The 25,391-nt window shown below is 42.9% G+C and overlaps 1 protein-coding gene across 9 annotated transcripts in view; it reads left to right on the forward strand.

Moving 5' to 3' along the window:
* The window catches only part of garnl3 (GTPase activating Rap/RanGAP domain like 3), a 69,360-nt gene that overhangs the window by 22,989 nt on the left and 20,980 nt on the right, over window positions 1–25,391 (forward strand). For 7 of the 9 annotated variants that reach the window (XM_047045778.1, XM_047045773.1, XM_047045770.1 and 4 more), the window contains one exon: window positions 23,709–23,783. In XM_047045778.1, the coding sequence (XP_046901734.1) occupies window positions 23,709–23,783 (75 nt within the window). Of the gene's footprint in view, window positions 1–14,958; window positions 14,994–23,085; window positions 23,270–23,708; window positions 23,784–25,391 lie in introns of those variants that run through there. The other 2 variants (XM_047045776.1, XM_047045774.1) reach the window with 2 other exon arrangements.

The following is a 25,391-nucleotide window of genomic DNA, read 5'->3' on the forward strand; positions in this document are numbered from 1 at the left end:
GCTGTAGGTAAAGCTACGGACTGATAATTAGAGCTTGCATCCGCACTGTTCTAATGTCGAGGTAATCAAATGTGTAATTAATTTAGCCGGTTGTCTGGTGAGATAGGAGTAGAAAAATTGCCCTGTGGTTTGAATTGTAATTGTTTGTTTGTTTGTGGTCTTCATGGTTTGTAGTGTTACTCCAAACTCATTAAACAATGCTGGGACAGAATGGCTTTCATCATAATTCTGAGCGTGAATCCCCATTAAAGAGACCAAGAGAGAGAAAGAGCAAGCGAGTGTGTGATGACTTTACACAGAGCCTTAAAAGAGAGAGAGGGGGGGTAGATACTGTAGCTTCATTTTCCAAATACAACAAGGGACAAAGAGAAATGTGTAGAAAGTGATTTTCGTTCCCACACATGGGCACTACTTTTTAAATGCATTTTGCATAGACAACACCCTTATGGACTTTATGTTAAAAGTTCTTCGCAAAATATCCTGCAGTTTTTTGTCACGATCCATTAATAAATATAATTGTAAATAAAAATTTAAAAAAATCTTTTGCTGATGGTTTTGCTTATAACTTTATTTTTATTCATTTTAGCAACACAAAATAGCTCTCAAACTGTCATTTATACATGTACCTAAACATTTGGGACAGGTATTGGTGCATTAGTATACTCAAGTGTGAATGTAGACCATGAAATATGGTAAATTTGTAGAAAATATGCTTATACTTATACTTAAAGAAGCACACTGGCCCAAGCTGGCTGAAATAACTCAAAATGCTACCCGTCCCCCTTAATTCTGAATAATGCCAAACATTTGACAATTTTACAATAGATTAATTGCAGCTCAAAATCAACTTAAAATACAACACAGCGCATCTTTATTCATCAGTATTATTCTTACTCATCTGTAACATACTCATCAGAATCATCTTGACTCATCAGAATCATCCCTAATCATCAGTATCATCCCTACTCATCAGTAACATCCCTACTCATCAGTATAATCTTTCCTCATCAGTATCATCCCTACTCATCAGTATCATCTTTCCTCATCAGTTACATCCCTACTCATCAGTATCATCTTTCCTCATCAGTATCATCCCTACTAATCAGTATCATCTTGACTCATCAGTATCATCTTTCCTCATCAGTATCATCCCTACTCATCAGTATCATCTTTCCTCATCAGTATCATCCCTAATCATCAGTATCATCCTTAAGCGTCAGTATCATCCCTATCGCTTTAGTCAGAGCTGTCATCCCATGTAGCCCTTTCCTCTGTTTCCTGGGTAACATTTGCACAATTTTGGCACCCACAAATCAGTACAAGAAAGTTTTGCAGACATATAATAAACCTCCTAATATATCCTAATATGATAAGCAAACATATAATAAACCTCCTAATATATAATAATATACAATATTCAATACAGTATAGTAAACCTCTAAATACACAATACACATAATAACCTATACCAACCTTATAAACCTAAACTAACCTAAGACAAGTGAAGTACAATAGTGCAATATTGATGATAGTGCAACTACAACTTTCAGTGGCAGTGTGTAAAGTGACTAGTGAGAAGTCTACCTGTGTCCATATCAATGGTCATTCAGAAGCCTGATGGCCCTTGGAAAGAAACTATTGTCCAGTCTGCATGTGTGAAACCAAATGCTACGGTATCGCCTGCCAGAAGGCAACAGGGTAAAAAGACTGAATGATGGGTGGTAACAATCTCTTAGAATCCTGCCAGCTTTCTTGAGTCCTCCAGGTGACTGCTAACTCCACATCCTCAAGGTGCCATCCATTGCCAATTGGTGAAGGGGCACACATTATACCCATCAGAGAAAGTCTCATTATGGCTGCTTGATAGTTTGCCCTTTTGCAGTGTTGATACAGGGCGTCACTTGTCGGGGGCATGGATAGTTCTGGCAAAGCTGACGATGCCATGCAGATTGCTTTGTATCTTGCATCGTTCACAGTTTTGGCAGATGAGTGGCCATACAGGTGGCCTACATATTTGCCAAGTAGTTGCAAAGTAGTTCATCATGGGGTCAGGACAATAAACTCTCTTTCAACGTCAGCAAGACCAAGGAGATGATTGTGGACTATAGGAGGCGGCAGGAGGAGGAGCATGCACCCCTACACATCAACGGATCCGAAGTGGAGAAGGTCAGCTGCTTCAAGTTCTTCGGGGTGAACATCAGCAATGATCTCACCTGGTCTGTTCGCACAGACAAGGTGATCAAAGCGGCCCGTAAACGCCTCTTCTTCCTGAGGAGACTGAAGAACTTCGGCATGGACTCAGTCATCCTCACTAACTTTTATAGATACACTATAGAGAGCATTCTGACCGGTTGCATCACAGTGTGGTATGGGAGCTGCACAGACAGGGACCACAAGGCCCTATGTAGTGTGGTCCGTTCTGCTGAGTTCATCATCAGCAGGAAGCTCCCAGCCCTACAGGACACCTACCACACACGTTACCTCAGGAAAGCTGGCAGGATTCTAAGAGACCGTTACCACCCATACTTCAGTCGCTTTACCCCGTTGCCTTCTGGCAGGCGTTACCGCAGCATTCGGTCACGCATACGCAGGCTGGACAACAGTTTCTATCCAAGGGCCATCAGGCTTCTGAATGGACATTGAGATGGACATTGATTCACTTAATTCTAGTCACTTTACACACTGTCACTTCAGTTACTGGTTGCACTATCAGTAACATTGCACACCTGTATTTCACTGTACTTCGCCATCAGGCTCCTGAATGGACATTGACATGGTCATTGATTCACTTCTTACTAGCTACTTACACACAGTCACTTTCAGCTCCTGGTTGCACTATCAGTAATATTGCACGATTATACTTCACTGCACTGTGTAGTTTAAAATAGGTTTATAGGGTTAGCAATAGGTTATTATTTGTATTTAGGGTTTAGTATATATTCTTTTTATATGTATCTGTAAATTTAGGAGGTTTACTTGTTTAAGCTTGGCATATATGTAATCTATGTTCTGTGTACTTATATGTTAGGTCATACCAGGTGCTTACGTTGTCTTGTCTTAAGAATTTCAGTGCCCAGTCTGACCTTGTGTTGTTCTGTGCATCTGACAATAAAATACTTGAACATGAACAAAGTAAGTCTGGTCCAGGTTAAAACTGCTACCCAGATTTGTAAATGCAGTCAGGTATTCATCTTTCTCACAAGCAACAGAAAATGCCTTTCTTTTGCTTTTGCCATAAATGTCAATGAAACGCCTGAAGCAAGTGGAGTGAAACCCAGTGTCTTCGGGAACATTTAAAATCCTTACCACGTTGTTTTGAAGGTTAATTAGCAGACGCCCCTAACCAGAGCGATTTCCAGTAAGTACAGGGACATTCCCCCCGAGGCAAGTAGGTTGAAGTGCCTTGCCCAAGGACACAACATCATTTGGCATGGCGGGAAATCGATCCTGCAACCTTCTGATTACTAGCCCGACTCCCTCAATGCTCAGCCATCTGACTGCCAAATAAAGACTGAAGGAGAGAGAGAGGGGGAGAGAGAGAGGTTGATATACAGTAGGGTGATATAAAGAAACATTTTATAGAATTTAAGGACTCCCGCCATCCCTTCCTCTCTCCCTTTCTCCTCCTTCCCTCTTCCTTTCTCTCTCCCTTCTCCCCTCCTCCCTCCTCCATCTCTCTCCTTCCCTTCCTGCCTCTTATTATTCACTCTCTGCCTTTCTCCCTCTATGACTCCCTCCCTCTATGCCTCCCTCCCTTTCTCTACCTTTTCCTCTCTCCCTTCATCTGCAATCCAGTGTCTGCCATTAGCACCCCACTGCCACTCTGGTGACCAACCTCAAGTCAAGTGCCCCTCCTGCACATTCTGTAGCCACAGCACTAAGCTGAATACAGCATTAGGTCCATTTACACCTGTTACACTATCTGTGATGGCAGAATCAAACACTTGTCACGTATGAAGTAGACTTGGATTATTCTTCACTCCGTCTGCAGGGAACATCACACAGCCTTTGAACTGCTCTGAATATCCCCACAAAGCAACGAGGGAGGGGAAGTAGTAGAGAGCTAAGGAGGATGGTGTGTGTGTATGTTTGTAAATGTGTCGGGCATGTGTGCTTGGTTGTTTATGTGGAAATTATTGTATAGTTGCTGGTGTGTGTGTACGCGCACACGCACACATGATAGAGAGACAGTAGATTTGCAGTGGGCACAGAGTGTGTGTGTGTGTATGTGTGTCCCTCCGATTGAAAATAGGCAGGTACGGCAATAGGAGCTGACGCCTCCATTACCAATACACACACACTCCTCCCAGGGGTGACGGGGTTGATGTGTGTGTGTGTGGGCAGGAGGGGGGGGGGTCACTGTCAGCTGACAGCGTGATGACCAGGTGACAGCTTTATTCCAAGTCTGCCTCCTACTGTTAGCATCATTTCCTGAAAGACCTTTGACTGCTGTGTCACGCACATCATCTACCCTCTACTTACATCTGTGTGTGTCACTCTGCTCGTCTTTCACACATGCCCTGTCTTTTTCTTTATCTCCTTCCTTCTTTCTCTCCCTCTCTTTTCTGGTATGACACAGTCCTCTCCGTCAGAGCTGGAGCAGTCTGTCAAGATGAAAACCATCTCCCATCAAACATTCATGTGTGCTCTGCTTTGCGCTGGCCCGCTCCTGCTGAGACCCTGTGATCCCCAGGCTTGCCTGGAGGGGGCCTTCCCATATACAAGTACCCTGAGGCAGCCACGGCTTCCCTGCAGGGCCCCCTAGGTGTGGTCTGCTTCTCGTACCAGTCATTATTCTGGCAGAAGACTGAAAGAGGTTGTGTCACTGTGTGTGTGTGTACCTGTAGGTGTGTTTGACCAGTTGAATGACATAATGAATGCAAACATCATTTATGTCATTATCTATTTTTAATATCCATAATAAAATATACCTGCAAGCAGCGATGCGGGTTCCTCCTCAAAATAACTAAATATTATCAAAAATGTACATTGAAGAAGGTCAAGAGTTGGACAACAAGAGAGCAAAATTAATTCATGCTTGGTTCAGGGCTGTCCAATCCTGGTCCTCGAGGGCCACTGTCCTGCATGTTTTAGATGTTTGCCTGCTCCAGCACACCCGATTCAAATTAATGTTCATTAGAGTTTGATAACGACCCATTCATTTGAAACAGGTGTGCTGGAGCAGGGAAACATCTAAAACATGCAGGACAGTAGCCCTCGAGGACCAGGATTGGACACCCCTGGGCTAAATGGAGATTCAAACTCAAGATGATGTGGTTGCAAGTCGGCCTCTCTATCCTCTCTGCTACATATCAACTGTTGAGATTTGATCAATAGAAAGGACAGAGTGTTATTGACATATCAAAGTGAAATTGTTTATGGTACTTAAGAATGATGTCATTTTGAACCCTATAAGGTTTGAAGAACCATCAGTCAAAATTATATTTGATTTATTGACAAAAAGATATTGAGGCAATGTGGACATTTACATAAATGTCCTTTCAGCCATTTTGCATTGTATTTCTTATTCCATTTGACCCTATAGGACGACATGTATTCCACACATGTATACCAAGTTTGAAGACAATTGGACTTAAGAGTCAAGAGGAGAACAGTTTTGTAGGTTTAACCAAATTTTCACTGTACAGCTAAATCTGTCATGGCGGAACTTATGGGTCCTTGGGCTTTTTTTTATGGGCTTTTATTTCCTATGAGAAATAAGGCATGTGTACCAATTTTGGGGCATTTTGGAGAAATGGGGCTCAGGGGAAATCACGTAGACTTTGGGCGTGGGTTATAGCACCACCTATGGGCGTTAGTGGGCCATTAACGATCTGGGAGTAGTGAGTGACCTGTTGTATCATTGGGCCAAATTTGAAAAAAAGTGGCCAAGGTCTTTTTGAGCTTTTGAGACATTTCATGGAGAAATATAAAAATAATAGGAACACTAACAAAAACAATAGGTTCCGTCCTTCAGGAGGAACCCTAATAATCATATTCTAGCCCCAGTCTGTCCAAGCTCTCTTTAGCATAGTAGTGTTGTGTGTGTGGTGATGTTGCTGGTGTGCGATGATGGCGATGTCGCCGTTGTGTCCACATCCTATGTGAGTTAGGGGTCAGTAGAGTTGAATGGAAAGGACTAAAGGCTTTTAGTTTGGAATTGAATAGGATTATCCTGACATAATCATAAATCTGCCCAATGTAAACAAGCCTGTGCAGGTTAGGAGAGAGGTAGCTAATAGCATTGATTCTTCATTTATGTCCCAGTGATCACTGGGAAACCATCAGGGGTCCCCCAACCCCAGACCTCTTTATCCCCCCCAGTCAAATGTGATCAGGGACTGGCCATTTTCCAGGTGTGTGAGCGGAAATGTACTAACGCTTAGCTTGCTTATTCTGATTTCAACAACACCTTTTTCTCTCTCTCTCTTTCCCTCTATCTCTATCTCTCTGTTTCTCTCTGTCTCACCTTGTTTTAGGTTTGTCTTTCTCTCTGGTTAACATTCACCTATTTCTCTCTGTGTCTCTCAAATGCCTCCTCAAACTCACTCTTTCAGCTATCTCTGTTCTTAACTCCCTTTCTCTGTGATGGTGAGAGATCGTTACTCCTAGAAAGGTCACAGTTGAAAACTTCCTCACCCACCTTATACACAATACCCACAGCTGACATAGCCTTCCCCTGTGGCATTTTACACTACAGTAATACATACCACACTATATAGGAACCTGAAGTACAATGCTGCTCTATACACTATGTTGTTCTGGAATATTCCAGAAAACAGGAAGGCAGAAAATAGATGTCTATAAAGAGGTCTCACTGAGAGTGTGACCCCCCCCCCCCCCCCCTCCCCAGTATTGTCTCCCACATCTTTCTACTCTTCTTCTTTCCTTAACATTTTCCCTTCTGTTAGTCTCTTTTCTGTACATATTCATTCCTTTCTCATGTGCTTGTCACTCACCTCCCTACCTCCTCTCTTTTTCCCTCCCCCTCTCTCTATCCCTCTCTACTCCCCTCCCTATCCTCCTTATCTCCCTTTCTCCATCCCTCCCCCTCCTCAATCTTCCTCCTTCCCTCTCCTCAATCTTCCTCTCTCTTTTCCTCCTCCATTCTCTTTTTCTGGATCTGTCTTTATATCTATCTATCTCACTATCTTTCCAACTCTCTCCGTTCCCTGGTTCTCTCCAGTGAATCGTGAGTGTGCATGAGCAGCCTCTCTGATTAGAGCTCTTCTTTATCATTCAGGACAATAGCATTGATCTGTTCCCTCTCTTTTCCCTTTCTATTTCATCCCTCTCACTTCCTCTTCCTCACTCTGTGTATCTCACACTGTTACATTCTCTCTCCCCTCTCACTCACTCACACACGCACACATTCTCTCTCTTTTTCACTATTTGTCTCTCTAAATCTCTCTCAAACACACACGCACACAAACGTTCTCCCTGCACTACACTTCTCTGTGCAGGCCTAAGGGAAATTACACAGCCGCTTATAACTGCAGAGTTTTCAATTGAGTTTGTGAAATGTTCAAGTCCTGTCTCAAAGGGTAGCTCAGAATCAGAAGGGATTTTATTCGCCATGAATGTTTGCACAGACAAGGAATTTACTTTGGCAGGAAGGTGCATACATTAAACATATAGGAATCTTGAAACTTAAATATGTGGTCTAACTATACAAAAGGGGCAAAGTGTAGCTAATACTAAGGGGATTTAGAATGAAAAATAAAATATAAGTAGCCATAATTTACAATCTAACCTAAAAATACAGATAGTGCAAAGAGAAGGATACAATAGTGCAAATTGCAATGTACAGGGTGTCATTGTGCATATTGTGATTTTAAAGTCAGTGTGAGTCCTTGGCCTTGTTAAAGAGGCCAACAGCGGATGGGAAGAAACTGTTCTTGTGGCGTGAGCTTTTGGTCTTGATGGACCGCAGCCTTCTGCCGGAGGGGAGTAGCTGGAACAGGGAGTGTCCAGTGTGGGAAGGGTCAGCCACAATATTCCTCGCTCGCCTCAGGGACCTCGAGGTGTAGAGATCCTCGAGGGAAGGCAGATTGCAGCCGATCACCCTCTCAGCAGTGCGGATGATACGCTGCAGTCTGCTCTTGTCCTTGGCAGTGGCAGCAGCGTACCAGATGGTAATAGAAGAGGTGAGGATGGACTCATTAAGCTCTTTAAGGTGTGTGTATGTATGTGCATGTACACCCTCTAAACACTAGACCCCCTCAACCATGGGGTCTTATACTGTGGAGACTGTCATCCTTTATTATTTCGTTTTTGTGTTGCCATTGCTTTCCCTCTCTTTCCCAGTGGCTGTATATTTCTTCATCCCTTTTTCCTTTTTCTCCTGCCTCTCTCTCTCTCTTTGTAAATATACTGGATATTTCCCTCTTTCTACCCTCTCTCTTTCTTTTGGTGCTCTTTATTGGCTTGTTTTGTTAAAGCACGGAGGTGAAGACCGCACAGTCCCCCTTCCACTCTCACACATCTCCTCCCTCCACCCCTTCCACCCTGTCCACTCACCACCTCCCTTCCCCAGCCAACCACGCAGGGGATCAGGAGAGAGCAAGCTTTCCTCTTGTGCCATTTTGCTGCTGCATGATTTAGAGGATGGGCAGTGTACACACACACAACCACACACAGACACACGTAGGCACACCAGTACACATATAAATATTCCTTTGCACTCACAAGGCAGACAAATGTATCTCTCTTTCTCTTAATCTCTTTGCCTCTCTTTCAATCCATCATGAATAAACAATACTACTGTTTTGAACCTCTACTTTCTTATACACACAAATGTATTCTCTCTCTCTCTCTCTCTCTCTCTCTCTCTCTCTCTCTCTCTCTCTCTCTCTCTCTATGACAGCTAGCCCCTCCCCCCACACACACATGCATACACACGTAATGTCATGTTGCTGTCCCTGCATGCTGCATTGGGTTCCCCTCCATTATCTTGCTGCGATTGGACAGTTCATTTTAAAAGAGAGGACAGAGTAAGAGGAACAGAGAAAGAGAGAGAGAGACAGAGACAGATGGGGGGGGGGGGGGGGGTGAGAAAGAGATGGAGAGAGAAGGAAAGAGAGTGCAGTGCATTGACATTTATTTTCCATTGTTATCTCTTCTCTCTGTCTGTTCCTCTATCTCACTCTCTGGCTCACGAACCAAGACAGAGCCTTACAAGATATAAACCTCTCCCACCAGCACCAGGAAACATAATGAGTCTATATGTGTCTACAGACGTGTTATTATGCATGTTTGAGTAGAGAAGGGGAGAGGCAGGGTTCTTTTCTCTCTTTACTCTCTTAGACTAGACTCGAACGTTGGTAGCACATGATTTTGCTCAATTCCCTGTGCAGAGACTGGCTGATTGTGGGTTGAATACAGCAAGAATGGTCAAAGTGATGTTTAGTGACAAGACTAGGTATTAACATTGTACATTTATGCAATAAATCACAAGCTTCTGTTACAAAATGAAGGCTAAGAGGAGAGAGAGAGAGAGAGAGAGAGAGAGAGAGAGAGAGAGAGAGCATCTATTGCAGTCTCAGCAAGAAGAAGAGCAAGTTCAGAAAGAAGAATGATGCCAAATGCATATTGTAGTGGAGATGCTATTCTTGCATTGTGGCCAACCACTGTTACAGGGGTAAAATTGTGTACTTGTAGTCCATTTAGATAAGTGTCTGCTAAATGAATAACTGAACATTTTAAATGTTCATGTATGAACAATGGTCTACACTTCATTTACAGTAATATACATCGATCAACTGTTAGAAACTGACAACCATTTGGGGATGATGTCACACCATGAGGTGTAAAAACATTTAAATGTCTCTAGAGAAAAGTATGCAAAACAGGGCAGCTCCCACCAAACTGTTTCAGAGAGGTTTGCTGTCCACATCATGAAAAGATGCATGGGCTGCATGAATTGCACTGTGAAGCACAAACAAATACATGCACTCACATGCACACACACTTCCATATAGTGCTCTCTCCTCGTAACTTCCTGTTCGTCCTTCTCTTCATGTTCACTTAGGCTTACATTGAAAAGCCCTCTCACACATTTTGCCTGAAACATACTCACAAGCCATACACATTTGTGCTTCAGGCAGGAGGACTCAGTGTAGTATTTACTTGACACTTTATTTCACACAGTACAATACATTATTGTAATACTTGAATTTGGCATAATGGTTCTGTTCGCCGCGGCTCCCTGCCGCACCCAACGGAGACACTGTCTCGACATCCGAGCAGAAAGCAGCGACACATTCCCCCTACGAAAGGAACACAGAACCAAGGGTGGAGGCCGGGGAGGCGGCAGATTAAACAGAGCATCCTGTGTCACACTAAGCAATGCAGAGTGCAGCGATATCCTGATTAAACAGCCCGCCCTGCTTAGAAGGTGTGCCCCAACTGTGTGATATGAGGAGTTGCTAGTGACGCGCTATGTCTCGCGTCTCCTGCATGAACCAGCTCCGCTTGTTTCAGGCAGGAGGACTCCGTATAGAATTTACTTGATACTTTATTTCACACAGTAGGCCTACAATACATGATTGTAATACTTGAATTTGGCATAATGGTTCTGCTTGCATCGGCTCCCTGCAGCACCCAACGTAGACACATTCTCGACATCCGAGCAGAGTGCTGCGACTCATTCCCCAACACAAAACCACATGCCAGACGAGACAAATGTATGAGACTGCTGTTGTGCCAGAATTCAACTGAGATGAGCGCCGTGTTAGCCATACTTACCCTCAGCATCGTATTTCAGAGCAGACGATGCCCCTAGCTGCATCTATAGTGAATTAATTGAAATTGAATGTGATTACTAACTGACGCACGGCCTCGACATCCCAACTGAGGCACGGCCTTGACATCCCAACTGAGGCACGGCCTTGACATCCCAACTGAGACACGGCCTGGTTCTGTGAACCAGTAACCCGTCATGGCTTCCCGGCATCGGTGACGAACAGGGGCTCGCTCATTACCGTTGATGAACGCCAATGGAGGTATTTCACCATGGAAGAGAGGGGACAGAAAGAGGAGTTCTGTGAGGAATCTGTGATATAACGACAGGGGTACCCACACTTGCTATGTTGAAGAACCACTGTGGACATGCGCAACTATGCTCGACATCCAAACGGAGGCGCTGCCTCGACATCCCAACGGAGGCGCTGCCTCGATATCCCAACTGAAGCGCTGCCTCGACATCCCAAATGAGGCCGGCCTCGACATCCCAACTGAGGCACGGCCTCGACATCCCAACTGAGGCACGGCCTCGACATCCCAACTGAGGCACGGCCTTGACATACCAACGTTGACGGTGATTGCTTCACCTGACGCTCCACGAGCTGCCGCGCATGGCCAGCCACCAGACGAAACATTAAGTAAATATTAAGCATGCAATACATGAACATGAAGAGTGAACGTTAGGTAGTTAGGAGGTAGGGAGGGTAGACGCCACCCTCCTCTGCCTTCCAGAAAATCACTGCATTCGGTCTAATTTAACATTGAACCGTGGCAGACCAACGACCGAACGCTTGAGCGGTGAGCTGAGAACACTTGAGACGCCAACATGGTTTAGAGTCTGGACCACAGCACCGGCACAGGATCCCAAGCCTCCCGGTGACTGTTATGTAGTCATGCTTCACCGGCATTGGTGACGAACAGGGGCTTGTTCATTGCGGTCGATGAATGCGTACAGTGGAGGACGTATTGCACCATGTAAAAGAGGGGACAGAAAGCGGAGTTCGTATGCCACGTAACAAGAGTACCCACACCAGCTTTTACACTAGTACTATGTTAAGTATGCGTATGTGTCTATGGTTAAGTCACCAGGGCGAGATTGTGCAAAGGTTGGAATGCGACGTCACTTATGTTGTTAACCGACCCGGGAATGAATGCGGCCCGCAAACATTTGCCCGTGATGCACGTCTAGGTCAGACGTCTCACTACTGTTAATCAAATGCCACAGAGGATCTACCTTTGATGATTATTGTCATGCGCCTTATTATCACAAGGCACACGATCCTCTTCCTGTACCATATTTAGCCTACCCCACGACAGACAGCTACAGGATTCAAGTTCACATTGAAGTCTTTATTGTCAGATGCACAAAACACCACAAGGTCAGACTGGGCCCTGAATCAGGGAAAGACAATGCAAAGCAACCTGCATAACATGACCTATAAGTAGGCTACTCAGACATGAATTATACCTATGATAAGCTCAACAGATATGTCAAAAGTATTCACATTCATTACTCAAGTAGAAGTATAGATACTAGGGTTTAAAAATACTTTAAGTATAAAAGTAAAAGTAGTAATGTAAGGGAAAAAAATGCCATTAAGGACAAGCTTAGGCCGCACCACAGGGGCCTATAATGCACGACCCCACATCCCCCCCAATCTTTTTTTCTAAAGGCCATAATAACTATAATGTTATTGAAATGTTAATGTTGAAAAAATTAACAGGCTGCACCTGTTTATGCCCATTGAAAATGAACACATTTTTGTACAATGCAAATATATTAAAGAACCATGTTTACTACTTAACATGTGTTTCATGGAGCGAAAGATATGATGACTAGATATGATGAAAAGTATTGTAATGGTGCAAAAAGTCAAACTTCAGAGGCATGTTATTAATAGCCTTTATTCAAATTAGAAGACGAGTTTTTGAAATCCATTAGCTTTGGTACTTGGGTGCGCAGAGCTTGCAGGGCATTCGAAAATTGTTTTTTCATCCAATCATTTTTTTTATTCTTCAAGGTACGGCCAGGGGTGTAAAAGGGTTGTCTGGTCTTCCTGGCTACCAACCTCCTTGCCGGTGCTTGGTTGGGACATTTTGCTCGAGTTCTCTTGAGTCTCTGCCACGGACATCTTAAGCTACCTACGTCTGCTATTTCCTTGCCGGAGTGTGACATGATTTGCGTCATGTACAGGAGGGATGGTTTGCGTACAAACCAATAGGGTGTCGGAATGGTATATGTTTATACTGCTCATCCAACCACATTCAAATTCACTTTATCCGGATGGCGCTATTTATCTGGAGAGGTTATTTTTTGGTGTGTGTTTTTTTGAACGATGACAAGCCAGAAAGAAAATAAGCCAACCCAAAATTGGAGTAACAAGGCTTTTTTTTATGTAAGGAACAGAAAGTACAGATAATTGCGTGAAAATGTAAGGAGTAGAAGTAGAAATTCGTCTGAAAAATAATTACTTCAGTAAAGTATACATACCCAAAATGTCTACTTAAGTAAGGTAATAAAGTATTTGTACGTCGTTACTTGACACCTCTGATGCTCAAATATAATAAAATAAACCTACAATACACATGACCTATACTTACCTAGACAAGTGGGGTACATTTAGTGGGATACAGTTCGAACAGTGCTGTGACTGGCAATCGCCTGCCAAACTTGAGTCCAACGAGCCACGACTCAATACCCCTTCATTTGCGTCGAACCCCCGACACAATATACAAGCCAGGGAGCTGGAATTGCACCCCGTCCTTACAGAAAATGACAACCGTTCCGATGCCCGCAGAGCACGACCCAGAACGCAATGCAACCCTCATCCACGAATGAGATTGTGCATCAGCACTGGGACCAATTTAGCCACGGCCACAGACCGGAACGATGACCGACCGTGAGAATGATGCGCATGCGAAATTAAGACGCCCGAGCAACGACAAATGATAAGCACCGAGCCGGTGCAAGCAGGGGCGGTCTTTCCTACAGGCGGTATAGACCAAGTATTTGTTTGTAAACTATCGGGATGCGCGCGCACTGTGGCTGCAGAAAATCGGGAAAGGATAGCATTTTTAATGGCAAAAGGACCACACGGATAATACAAATAGTTAGATTTAAAAATACCAAAAGCGTCGAGGAGGACATGCCTTTAGGAGAGAAAGCGATTACCCATTGATCTGTCGCATCAGAATTTTGATTTGGGTCACGAAAGTCTTGAAATTTTAGTGAGAATGTCGCCCGGTACAGACCGCATAGTCGAGCGGCAACCATGTCTTCACGTCATGTCACAAAGTTAATAATTTTACACTTTTACAGTCAATTCTACATTTAAAAAGTCGAGCAGGGCAGCTTTCAAGAGATATGGGAATTCTGCTTTTAGTCAGCTGGTCCGATTATTTTTCTGATTTGTTTAAACTGGCAATCTGAGGGAGACTACATCCCAGTTACACTGTTTTGATGTTAGCCTCAGTCAGACTCGCTCACTGGCAGTGTGCACAATGTTGTATTTCACTCCATTCTACAGCAGAAACGTTAGGGAGGACTGCTTAAGATTCTCGGATTTCTTTAACCTGTCTGTTTCATTCGTCATTTGCCTGAGAAAGCGACCTCCGTTAGCCAGGCTAGTTTTGCCCGATCACTTGGACAGGCTATTTAAGGGTATCGGGGTCAAGTGACTTTTGTGCATAGAAGTGAACGTAAATGTATTTGTCCAAAGGCCAAGAGCCTCAAAAAGTTAATATCAAGCCCTGCAATCCAGTGGCCAGAGATTTATGATGACCTGAACAACACTACAAGAGTAATAGAACGGGGAGAAGTTCGTCTTTTGCAACCCACATGCGCAGTTGAGCCTGCTTGACAGTTGTGTGACGTAGGGTGATAATTGGTCTAAAGGCGGTCGCCTAGGGCGCCACTCAGAGGGGGGCGTCAAAAAATGCGCCCAGGAAATAAAGTTTTTTGCTTTTTTTTTTGCTGGGCATTTTTTTTTTGCGCCCCCTTCTATATCTCCAACCAGTATTTTGACATTAAAAAAATAAATCTAACATTAGCGTAAAATGAGCCAGGTATAGGCTACCCCTTAAAAAAGGAAGGGGTACGGTACCTCCTTGGTGTTATCAGAACATGCTAGCACAGTGAGGCGTTTGGTTAGAGTTTGTGTGTTCAAGAGCTTTGAAGAACGAAATAATGAAGAGGCAAAAGCTATCCGGGGCGAAATTTAAGAAGAATAAGAGAAATGTGCAAAGGAAAGGTAAATCCTTAAATTCTGGTCTTATCCTATGATGAATTCCAGGTAAGAAAACTTTCATGAATGCGTGAATTTCCCCGGGCACTTTAGTTGAGTTAAGAAGAAAATATGTAGGGCTTACCTTAGCATTGAACGTGTCCCTACTCCCTGTCAAATTACCTAGTTCTTTCAGGATTTTACAGAGGCGGCCTCCTATATAAAAATGATGTGTCCATTTATTCTACGTTATACAAAAAAAACACGATTAAAATAGGGGCGCACATATAAAGCCAATAGCCAGTGCAACAAAGCTACAAATATCTCACTCGTTGCACTAGCGCACCCAATAATTGCCGTGTTTGTCTTCCTTTATGTCCTTAATGCCTAATGGGTGTGCTATGCAACGACTAAGATATTTGTAGTGTTGTTGCATTAGGCATTAAGGAAAACACGGCAATTTGTCAACAAGTGAGGAATGGTAAAAATCCAAGTGTTGTATTGTCAACTTTAGCGAATGGATTGAATGTAATCTTACTAGATAGTTAGCTAACGCTAGCCAGTGACTTCTGACGTTCCTTGTTATTGCCTTTCAGTCGGAACATCATTCAAGTTCAGCTGTAGGCCTACCGCAATTTGCGTCATTTTGTGTCATGAAATTTTGGTGAATTCCGTTTTGTCTAATTTTGTTCAGGTAGATTGATTGCTTAAACTGAGTGAATATGTGCCACAAGTGACCCAGACCTTCTAAGATTGTTGTTTGCCAGGCATCAACAAAACAGAAGACTAAAAAAACATTATTAGCAGGCGATGGGGGAATGAATAGGTGCGTTCGACATGACCTGACTTCATGCGGCGCCGCAGGCGGCTGACTTGAAAAAGTGCATTCTGGGGCCAGTTGCATAAAAATAGACCTAGTCTTAGACTTAAATGCCACTTTAAGTCCGACTTGCCATAGACACTTCAATTTACCTGTTGCATAAAGCTTTAAGATCAGTGACTAACGTAAGACTGACTTAGATAGCCTGTTGCGCGCTGCGTTATGGGTAAAATAAGACACTTCGCGAAAAAAGAAAAGATGGCGGACAAAACAGCGACACTTAACGGCGAAAGATTGATACATTTTAACCTTATGAAAACCTATATCTGTTGGAGGAATACAGTATTGAAAAAGTTGTCTTATTAACAAATAGTGTATGCGTTTTTAAGTTTCTTAATTTAACCCCAACGCTACTTCCATTTATCAACAACAACGCAGATGGCTGGTGCTAGCGTCAATAAAGTGAGTTATGTTGTCATCTACTCACTCGTTTAATAAAACATTTTATTCTGCGGAAAAGCAGAACCCCGTAAACATTTTCTGCAGTTACAAATAACACTTAATTCCTTTCGTAATACATTATGCTAAGATAATGACGTAGCCTACTAAAACAGATCGTTGGCATAGCAACTCAGCCCATACGGCAAGGTTTAGCCAGGGGGAGAGGTGGCTAACTTTTCTACCTCAAATTAAGTCAGTCTTACTATTTATGCAACAGACAGGCTTAATTAGACTAGTCTTACCTGACAATTTAAGACAGTCTAAGGCTAAGACTAGTCTTAAACTAAGTTTATGCAACTGGCCCCTGGTTAGACTTTTTGTCCGACTTGAGACGGCGCCGAGGACACGTCACTGTGACGTCGCCATCAAAGTACCGTGAGATCGATTCGAGAACTGCCGGCTGTGTAGCCCAGCGCATTTTCTCAAGAGCAGCTGCACGGGTTCAAGTGACGACATAGCAATTTCATGATTGGCCAGACTCACACACGACAACTTTGACGCGTGTTTTGGAATATTCGGACACCTTTAGTTTCGCCAACGCTCGAAAAAGTTTAATTGAATAAAAAATTTGTTGAAGAAAGGGTTTTAGTCAACCTCTTCACTAACGGAAAGACTAAGTTAAATTATAAGTAAAGTAAGCAAACAGCGCTTGATCGGCCATGACTGACATCAACGCAGCAAACCACGAGAAGCTGGAATGTCCGACTTCACAGAGTCGTTTTCAACTCCTCCCCGACTGCAAGCGGCTACTCTCGCCGGTCGTTTCATGCAGCCACAGTCCATGTCGAACGCACCTAATGTGACCGTGCACCGTGTGTGCACCGTTGAACAGGGGGGCGTGGCCAAAGCGTAGTTCAGCACAGACTTGACATTTTCTCAGGGATTTTGTTCTTTATTTAATGTTTATTCATCGTTGTGATCGTTGTTGTGTTTATTTGAAAGAAATGCAGTCTTGCAGGGCAAAATAGCGTTTGAAAGTTGCAATTCCGGTTTTGTGCAAAATAGTTTTAAACTTTAAACTTTTGAAACTTTTTTGGGGGGGGGAGGGGGGGGGGCGCCACGAGTGAAGCTCGACTTGAGCGCCAAATGTGCTAGGACCGCCCCTGGGTGCGAGGACGCAAAATCGATCACAAAATCGTCCGGCAGGTGCAGCACAAATGCAACCTGCATCCGTCCAGCTGACCCGCACAGGACTTGGACAGAATGTCGAAATGCGCGCCTGCTACGACGCCGAAGCCAGAAGAGCATAGAAGTCACCCGCGATCGCCATTTAATTCCGATAGGTGCCACTGTGACTGTTGAAGGGCATCACCTGATGCGTCAGCGAGACAGCCTACCCGAGCCATGCAGCCAGTAGGGGTTAAATCCCTCAGAGCGTCATGGTTGAGTTTTTGCATGGACGGATGGCGATGGTTGCTTGATCTTTGCATGGATGGACGTATGGCGATGCTGTTCAGAGTGCCGTCCCTGATTAGCATGGACGGCCTTCGCTTAGGGGGAGCATAGAGCATGGACAGCGATGCTGTTCAGAGTGCCGTCCCTGAATAGCATGGACGGCTGTCGCTAGGGGGAGCATAGAGCATGGACGGCAATGCTGCTCAGAGAGCCGTCCCTGATTAGCATGGACAGCCATCGATAGCCCCTGACTGGTTAAGAGGGACGGCCATGTTTAGCAGGCTGTTGAGCTAAACCAGAGCCGTCGAAGGTTACCATAGAATGTAGCTAGAGCAACCTTGCATGACTAACTTTTGTCACGTTATTTTGTATAAATTGCATATATATATACAGAAGTAGGCCAATCAACCATAAAATCTCATAACAATATAGACTTGAAAAAAAACTTTAATATATATATTTAGTGTCTCATTTAATTTGTAATTTATATATTTTGTATGTCAATTAGGCATTACATTAGATAATTAGTCATTTATTTAAGCTTTGTGTTATAGTATTTATTTATTTAGTTTTGGCCCCTATGATCCTCCATACTTCAGGGCCACCGTAGGTACAGCCTACATAAATGCACGATGTACGCCTGTACTTGGTTTGTTTTGGGGCTGTCTTGTTGTTGACCTAGCACTAAAGCTCTCTCTTGGAAGTCGCTTTGGATAAAAGCGTCTGCTACATGAGTGAATGTGATGGATTTATGGCTGGGTAAAATGCCTGCTCAGTGTCACTCGTGTGTGCCAACTGCAATGTGCTCTCAGGAGCCCGACGTGTCGCTAGGAATCCAGCAGGAATCTGGCAGGGGTAGGCCAGGTATCTGTGGGCTGTGATTAGTCTGAGTTTCCTGTAGTCGGTTGCTACCAGTAAAAATCTGAGGAGAATGATAGAAATGCTATAACTTTACTGTGTAAGATAACATGTCGCCAGATCCATAGTCAAAGACTTTTGCTGGTGCTACAAGGCTAAATGCATTTTCAAAAATTGACTAGTGGCATAGCATGGTATTGCAACGTTTAGATTTGTCTCCGCTCAGTGGTTCGTGCGCAAAATTGGAGTGACTTATTGGTGGCTCCAAATCCACCCATAAAACACTTTAAACTGACGGCTTAAAAGACCGAAAAAGCAATATATGTCAAAGGGTCATAACACAATGTTTAAATCTTTAAACAAGGCTTTATTAACAATTCACGAAATAATTAAAACATATGTAGCCTATATCGAGGCAAACCCTAACGTTATAAATGTTACATGTATTTGTGTGTATACACATACATTTATATTTACATTTTAATGTGTTCACATTTATTTATTTATCCTTACATTTATTTATTTATCCTTACATTTATCCAAGCCGTAACTTTCTGCAGCAAAATAGATCCTTCGTCCCCCGTCACCAAGTCAGGGGGCGGGTTAGAGTCTCTGATTGGTGAATGAACAGTATTACACAATAAGCAGACTCCACCAGTCGATCAAGCTCTCTTCAATCTAGAGGGATCCTCTATCGCCTTACTCTGCAGCTGCTAGGGGTGTGCGACACTGCACAATGTGGTATAGATCCAATACCAAGGAGTAAATACAGGGCCAGTATTGCCAATACCGATACTTTTGGCTTAGAAAAGTAGTTTATCTACTTTTGTGTTGGGGAAAGCAATGCCTCATAATTGATTAAGTGAATGCATCATCAATATGAATATTTGAATGAAAATCTAAAATGTCATGATCATTCAATGATTTTTCAAAACATGAAGCACATATTGTGAACAACCAAAATAAGTGCCAAAGGGAAGAACCATAAGAGCAAGTAGTTAAACAAGTTACAATTAAACAACATGGACTAATTAAGTTAAATGGGTTGTTATAACGACCATTCATTCGAATCAGGTGAGCTGGATCAGGGAAACATCTAAAAAATGCAGGACAGCGGCCCTCGAGGACCAGGATTCGACACCCCTGCACTAAGCAATGCGGAGTGCAGCGATATCCTGAATAAATAGCCCGCCCTGCTAAGAAGGTGTGCCCTGACTGCGTGATATGACAAGTTGCTAGTGGCACGCTATGTCTCGCGTCTCTCGCATGAACCAGCTCCGCTTGTTTTCACATATGCACACAGGCTCTACACATATGTTCATGCACATACACAGGCTTCTCTCACGCACACCTACTTTTGCTGAAACACACCCCTTTCTGTGTCTGGAGACATGTTGGCAGTGCAGAGACCTTTAGGCTCAGAGGAGTGGAAAGGAAAGGAGAGATGTGAAAAGGAGAGGAGATGAAAGGAAAACTAAGGAGATGTTAACATAAGAGAAGAAGGAAATTCAGATCAGAGATGGAGAAGATGGAGATAGTAGAGAGAGATGGACAGAGTGATGGTAAGGAGACAGGGAAGAATGACAGAGGGACGGAGCAAGGGGTTAAAAGAGCGACAGGGAGCAGAGAGAAAGAGATATCGTATTCCGTTGCCTGGCAACCAGGCATTGTTCGCTCAAAGGGGTAAGGGGGGGTGTTTCATTTTTCCACGGTGATCACAGAAGATGGCATGTTGATGGTGAGACAGGTGAATGCGGCATGGATACTTCACTGACTGTCTCCTCCAATCCTCTCCTCCTTGCTTTTCTTTCTTTTCTAATCTCCTACTCTCATCTTTATCTCTTCCCTCTCTCTTGTCAATCCCCACTTTTTTCCCCATAGCTCTTCATCAACCCCCCACCCCAACCTCTCTCTCTCTACTCTCCATCCTATCCCCCTCTCCTCCTCCCTTCGTCATTAGCAGGCTCCAGCTGGTCCTCGGTTGTCACTGAATGATCCTGTTAAACAAAGATCTGTATCATTATTGTTAATAAGAGCACAGCAACAACACAACAACAAAACCCACCACCAACAAACTCCCAAAACAAAACAACAACTGAACAGGCAGGAACAGGAAATACATGCTGAGATACAGGTGAAATAACACAGCGCTGTTCTCTTTGCTCGAGTCAGAGGGGTTGCTTGGGGACAGAACTCTGTATGGAAACTGTTCTTTTAGGAGAAACACCTGGGGGGTATTCCAGGTAGCGGGTTTAACAAACTCTGAGATTAACCCTGAACTCTGAGTTGAGTTACTCTAACATGGGAAACTCTGAAAATTCGGTTCCAGAAAAGCTGATATGAATTTGTTAACTCAACTCGGAGTACGTCAACTCAGAGTTAAGTGCGGGCATGAGAACTATTAAAAGCCAACATCAATGGAGCTCCGATTCTAGGATCCACCATGGCACACGGCGAAAAAAAACTTTGCATACTCCACCAAACTTCAGATACAAGTTTTATTTCGTGTTTATGGTCGAGCACATATTCCAGGAAAAAAGCAACACGGCTGTAGCAGTGTATACAAGTGGCGTGGGAGACAATTGCTGCCGAGTCAATGCATACATTTGAAGGCAATAGCCAGTCCATAAATTGAACATTTAACCCCACTGTTTGTTAATATTACAGGAGAAAAAAGTGTTCAATGTTTTATTAAATGTAAAAACATATTACGAACCGCTAATGCATATTTTGCTTAGGCTATACGCTTGTGATTGTAGCCTCGACGTCACCTCAGTTTTAATCATATTCGACATGATACTAAGTGAATATCAATTGGTGCCTATTTCAATTTGTAGTAGCAGTTTCCCCCAGCAGAATGTTTTTCATCAAAAGATGATGATGATGATGATGATTAAGATGACGAAGAGACGTTGACTGCTGCCGCAGAAATGGATGCAGAGAATTATGTATGTAGCTACTGGTAGTTCTCTCAACATCTACTTTTATTTACAGGCTTGTACGGAACTGTCAGTAACACTGACATTGTGAGAATAATTAATATAAAAAAAACGATTTGCACATTCTGGTCCTGTTGAACAGAGTATGGATGATGTCTACAGTGAGATGTTCATTTAATGTCAAGTGAATTTTGCATGTGGAACTGTGAAATGTTGCTAATGTAATCTCATGTATACCCAGTTACAAGTAAATGAGTTGTACAAATTGCACCTCGTGAAGAAAGTGCCAAAAACTGACCAAGAAATGGTGTAGGCCTACTTAAGGTAAAAGAATAAAGGCTAATCTCCAAAAAGATTTACTGGAACATCAGTTACGGGAGGATGCATGGTCACAGGTGATGTTAATTGTAGAACAATAACCTACATTAATATTAATTGTTGAATTTGCTGAATTTCTATTTTGACCAAGAGATGTTGTACTAAGGCAGAAGAATAAATGCTGATCTTGTAAGGCTATCCACCTCTCATATGGTAAAATATGGAGTTACTGAATGGAGTCTCAACTTGATGGCTCTCACATCTTTGTAACTTACTGTAGCATTGCTAAACATAAGTAAGGGTCAAGATTCTGGTGTGATTGTAGTTGTTCTTGGGTATAAAAGGAATTGTGAAGCATTGTTCTGTGGATTCTTGATATCCTGAGACCTTCTCCTCAGCTCTGGCTTGGCTTAGGCCTACTCCTTCTTCCTCACTTCATGCTTTCTATCTCTGGTTTACAATAATCATGGTAAAGTAGGCATAAGAGTTAACTTAATTGATTGCATTCATTTGCAATATGATAAAATGATTATATTATTTAACCTTAATTTGACCATTCTTGCTTTGATTTAACCAAAAGAGTCAAATAACTGTAATTCCATTGGTATTGGTATTATTCGTTTTTTTGGCCAATATATTGACCCCCAACAATGTTGAAATAGATTTGCTGAAATAACAGTTACAGGACGGTAGCCTACATCATGTAAATTGTAGGAATCATATGAATCATGTAAATTGTAGGAACAATAGCCGATAGAAAAAAGGCTACTCATTGTTGGATTTCTATTTGTAGGCAATAAAGAAGACCAAATATAATTTCAATTATTTGTCTTTATTTCAGTGCCAAAAGGCATTTGGTCAATTCTGAGTGCAAATCCACGGCGAGTAACACCATCGATGAAGACCTAAGGGCTGAGAATGTTGCTAGAATAAATGACAGATTGTGACAGGAAACGGTGACGTTAACTTAGGTATTCATCAGGGAATTAAAGTACATCAAACCGCAGTCTTAAAATCGTCTCCCGGCATTTAACTAAGAGAATTAAATTTTGTTCGAGATCGCTCGGCTGAATCAGGAAATGATATGCCGTGTCTGCCAACGCTATCAGGCTAAGAAAGTGGGAGGGGATCGGTAGAAACGCAGAGTTTGGCATGGAAAACCTGCTAGCGAGCAGGTTAGTTTCAAGGAGTAAGTTACCATGGAAACTTACCAAAAGGTTTCGTTACATCTCTTTCTGGAACGTGGAACTCAGAGTATGCCTCTTTTCAGGGTTAAACAACTCAAAGTTTTCATTAAACCCGCTACTTGGAATACCCCCCTGGAGCTGACATGCCAAGACTCAGACTGGAGTTCTGTAGCATAGAATACAATGTTCAGTTCTAATGGGCTGGGCTGTTCTCTCTCCCTCTTTTCTCAGTTTCTCTCTCTCTCCCTCTCTTTGGTTTTGTCTCTATGTCCTGACCACAGAGAGGTGAGTCAGCAAATAGTTGATGAGTATACTGGCTAGAGAGAGAGGAAAACAAAGAGGGGGGAGCAAAGGAATAAAAAGATCAACAAAGAAAACAAACAAATAGGTAAAGGGTGTCAGTAGAGGGGGCAGATGACATCAGAATAACGAGGAAGAATGACTGAGTGTGAACCAGATGTATGTTCAGTTTAGGTTGCAGGTCCTCTGCTGATGGCTGCTAGTGTAGCATGACCAGGTGTTTTCTGTGTTCCTCTAACACCATGTCACTTTTCATCCAGATGCTTCCTCTGATTGACGCTGTCTCATTTAGAAAGTTTTGTCTGATCTTTCTCCCTCCTATAATGCCTCTTTACCATCCCTCCCTCCCCCTTTTTCGCTCCCCTCCACCTCTCTGTGCCTCCAACCCTCCCTTCCTGCCCCTCTTCCCCCCTCATCTCTCCAGCTGATCTCCAGTGATGCAGACGGGGCCATTCAGAGGGCTGGACGCTTTAGAGTGGAGAACGGCTCATCAGATGAGGTGAGGGGTCCTGGACCTCTGGCAAACACACGCATGCACACACGCGTCCCAAAGCTCAGCCACAGTAGAATACAATTCTCATTACCTATAAAGTTAACCCAGTAAGACCCGATTTAAAATTACAACATCACTTTTAGCTCTCATTTGCATGTATTTTTTGGAAAGACCACATTTACATCATATTGTCTTGCCTTGCAATACCATTGGAAAAAATGTGGTCTTTCAAAAAAAGAAATTAGCAATTAGAGAGCTAAAAGTGATGTTGTAATTTTACAACCGGGGGTTTTATTGAGACTCGCCTGCTTTTTACCTCCGTCTTCATGTTGGTATTAGGATTATTCTTGACACCTTTTTTTTCTGTAAATGTTTTCACTACATAATACACATTATTCCTCAGGCCCCCCACCAAACCCCCATTACACACATAGACATACACACATACTCAAACACAGCAATTGAGCTATAGTCCATATAACCCTGTTAAATCCATGCTTTACATTTCATATCGTTTTTCAGTTTATTTGCTTGACACTTTTACACATTCCTAGACACTTTGAATCTAGGAATGTCATCATGCTTGCTAAAACACCGCACATCAACAATATCAATAGCAGTCCATGGCCCCTCCGGTGTGGTGGTGAGGAGGGGTGTCCATTTTTAGCCTTTATTCCATTCAGCAACCCCCTGTGCTCAAGCACTTAGCAGTTGCCATGGCGACCTTAAATGTTTTCTCTCCAAACAAACCTTTTCCTTATCTCTTCTACAACCTTTTCTCATGTCAGTAAATATGTGTGTTTAACTGTGTGTGTGTGTATGTATGCGTGCATGTGTGTTGTTGCACCTGTTTGTGTCTGTGTGTGTGTGTGTCTGTGTGTGTGCGTACGTGTGTGTAGCATGGTTTGCTTGTTTAGAATAAATATACCTGATTTATATTTAAAACCTGTCTAACCTATTCTTATGAAGAATAGGTTAGACAGTGTCGCAAACACTTCAGGTAAATTCCTATGAAAAAGCGGGGCCGATTGTTCGTTGTGGGTTTTTATAAACCATAAGAAAAGGGAGGTGTCTTTGTGAAGGTGAATCTGTCCATTGGTCAGTTACTCAAGATGGGCGTTCCTGGGATTCGCGTATAGGTGTGAAATGGCATGTAACTTTGGGTTCAGGGCTTAAAGTGTTCATGCATTGCTTATACTTCAAAAAATAACTATACAACATTGAAAAATTGATTTGTTAGTATAATTTAATTATATGGATATCAAGATTGACGGACTTATCTCTACCTAGGGAAGTTACGATCAAACATCAATTAAAACAACATTTTAAAATATGAGAAAAGCACACATTATAACACATCAATTACTGTCATCAAAGTATCCCTGAGTCGTGTGGTCCTTGAGGAATGTTTGTAAATCCATAAATGGTCAGTTTTACTCAGACTCCTTTGTCTACTGGATAACTAAATACTGTAGGGCCATATGCTCTTCCTTCTGACCCCATGCTGAGCAAGTAGGGAGTAGGACCCTTTGAAGCCTCTCTTGAAAGATAAGGAAGTGATAAACCCTTTCTTCTTGTTGGTTTTAGGAGAAGGGTTTGTGAGTCTTACTGTGG

This window comes from Hypomesus transpacificus, chromosome 22, assembly GCF_021917145.1.
Source record: "Hypomesus transpacificus isolate Combined female chromosome 22, fHypTra1, whole genome shotgun sequence".
Taxonomy (NCBI): domain Eukaryota; kingdom Metazoa; phylum Chordata; class Actinopteri; order Osmeriformes; family Osmeridae; genus Hypomesus; species Hypomesus transpacificus.